The 1,647-nt window shown below is 63.3% G+C and overlaps 1 protein-coding gene across 1 annotated transcript in view; it reads left to right on the forward strand.

Moving 5' to 3' along the window:
* LOC102766465 (mucin-5B) overlaps positions 1 to 1,647 on the forward strand; it is a 37,624-nt gene that overhangs the window by 14,738 nt on the left and 21,239 nt on the right. Inside the window, exons 15-16 of the mRNA XM_015560172.1 lie at positions 12 to 166; positions 989 to 1,145. Of these exons, the coding sequence (XP_015415658.1) occupies positions 12 to 166; positions 989 to 1,145 (312 nt within the window). The remainder of the gene's footprint in view (positions 1 to 11; positions 167 to 988; positions 1,146 to 1,647) is intronic.

The raw sequence follows: 1,647 nt of genomic DNA on the forward strand, positions 1-1,647 counted from the left end.
GGTGGGAGAAGCTCTGGAGTTTGGCAACAGCTGGAAACTCTCCCCCACCTGTCCCGACGCCCCGGCCCCCCGGGACCCCTGCACCGCCAACCCCTACCGCAAGTCCTGGGCGCAGCGGCAATGCAGCCTCATCAACAGCGCCCCCTTCCAGGCCTGCCGTGCTCAGGTGGGCTGAGGGCCTGAGGGCTGGCGGGGGTGGGGCACCCCCTTCGCTCCTGGTGGGAGTGGAATCTGGCTGGGCTGGGCCTTGGAGGACGGTCTTCTTTGCCCTGAACGCGGAGCACCGCCTGGACCTCCCGCTGGGTGGGCGCTGGCACCGAGGAGTGCCCAGTCCCAGCACAGGGCGTCCTCACTGCGCCCCTTGACCACCAAGCCTCCTGCCCTGGAAGTGGAGCTGCCAGCCATACAGGCCCTGGCCTGCCTCGTCCTCCCACAGTCTCTGACCTGTCAGCCCCGCGCTGGGCCGCACGGCACAGAGGACTGCCCCAGAGCTGCCCCAGGTCCTTCCTGGTGATAAGGACCCAGTGCCCGCCCCCCTCACAGTCTCCTGACCCGGGACCTGCCCCGTGATGAGGGCGCCTGGCCGGAATGGTCTGCGCTGGGCAGGCTGCCTGTGCCGACCGCCCGCCCTGGCTCAGAAGCCCTCGGGGCCTGGCCTGCACCCCCGGCGGGTGGTGCTGTCCACCAGACTGGGGTCCACCGGGCTCTCCTGCCCGGGAGGGGCGTGTGTTTGGGAGGCAGCAGGACAGGGTCCCCACGTGGTCAGGAGGGCTGGTCTGCACCTGAGTGAGAGGCCCGTCAGAGGCAAGAGATGCGGGTGGGTGAGGCCAGAGCAGGGGCCAGGGGCACGGGTGGAGGCTGCCAGTGGGCCGGAGCCTCCGGAGGCAGCAGGCACGGTCTCAGATGGCAGGTGAGCTGCTGTCCCCACGGGTGGGACATCCTCTCATCCGCTCCCCTCACTGAGTGGCCCCTCCGCGCCCCCCATCAGGTCGACTCCACCAAGTACTATGAGGCCTGCGTGAGCGACGCGTGCGCCTGCGACTCCGGGGGCGACTGCGAGTGTTTCTGCACCGCCGTGGCCGCCTACGCCCAGGCCTGCCGGGACGCGGGCGTGTGCGTGGCCTGGCGCACCCCGGAAGTCTGCCGTGAGTCGGGCTCTGTCCGTGGTGCTGAAGGGCGGGCGGGCTGGCGGGAGGAGGCAGGCTGCACCACAGGCATGCGTGTGTGCCCCCCGACATGTCCATAAAAGCCAGGCAGACAGGTCGCCCCCAGACGGGATGACTCCATGCCACGTCCAGGGCTGAGAAGGGAACTTCCTCGGGTTGAGGAACATCCTCTCCACAGACTTCAAGGAGGTCATCAGAATCTGTTTTCATTTCTTCATCTTCCTTATAGCTCACATTGACAGTTGCTTGGCGACGAGAACTTCTTTTATCATTATCATAATCTTCATCGTCGTCCTCCTCAGATGAATCAATCTGTCTCTTTTTTTGTCCAAGAATCTTCTTTCCATTTTTTGACTTAGATCTAGGAAAGACCAGGGAGAGAGAGGTGTTTTATAGAAACTGTCATAAAACCAGAATTGAGAAACTATATACAAAAAGAGTAAATACCTTCTATAATCAACAATTTTCAGCAAATCGAGAA

This window comes from Myotis davidii, unplaced genomic scaffold, assembly GCF_000327345.1.
Source record: "Myotis davidii unplaced genomic scaffold, ASM32734v1 scaffold3211, whole genome shotgun sequence".
Classification (NCBI taxonomy): domain Eukaryota; kingdom Metazoa; phylum Chordata; class Mammalia; order Chiroptera; family Vespertilionidae; genus Myotis; species Myotis davidii.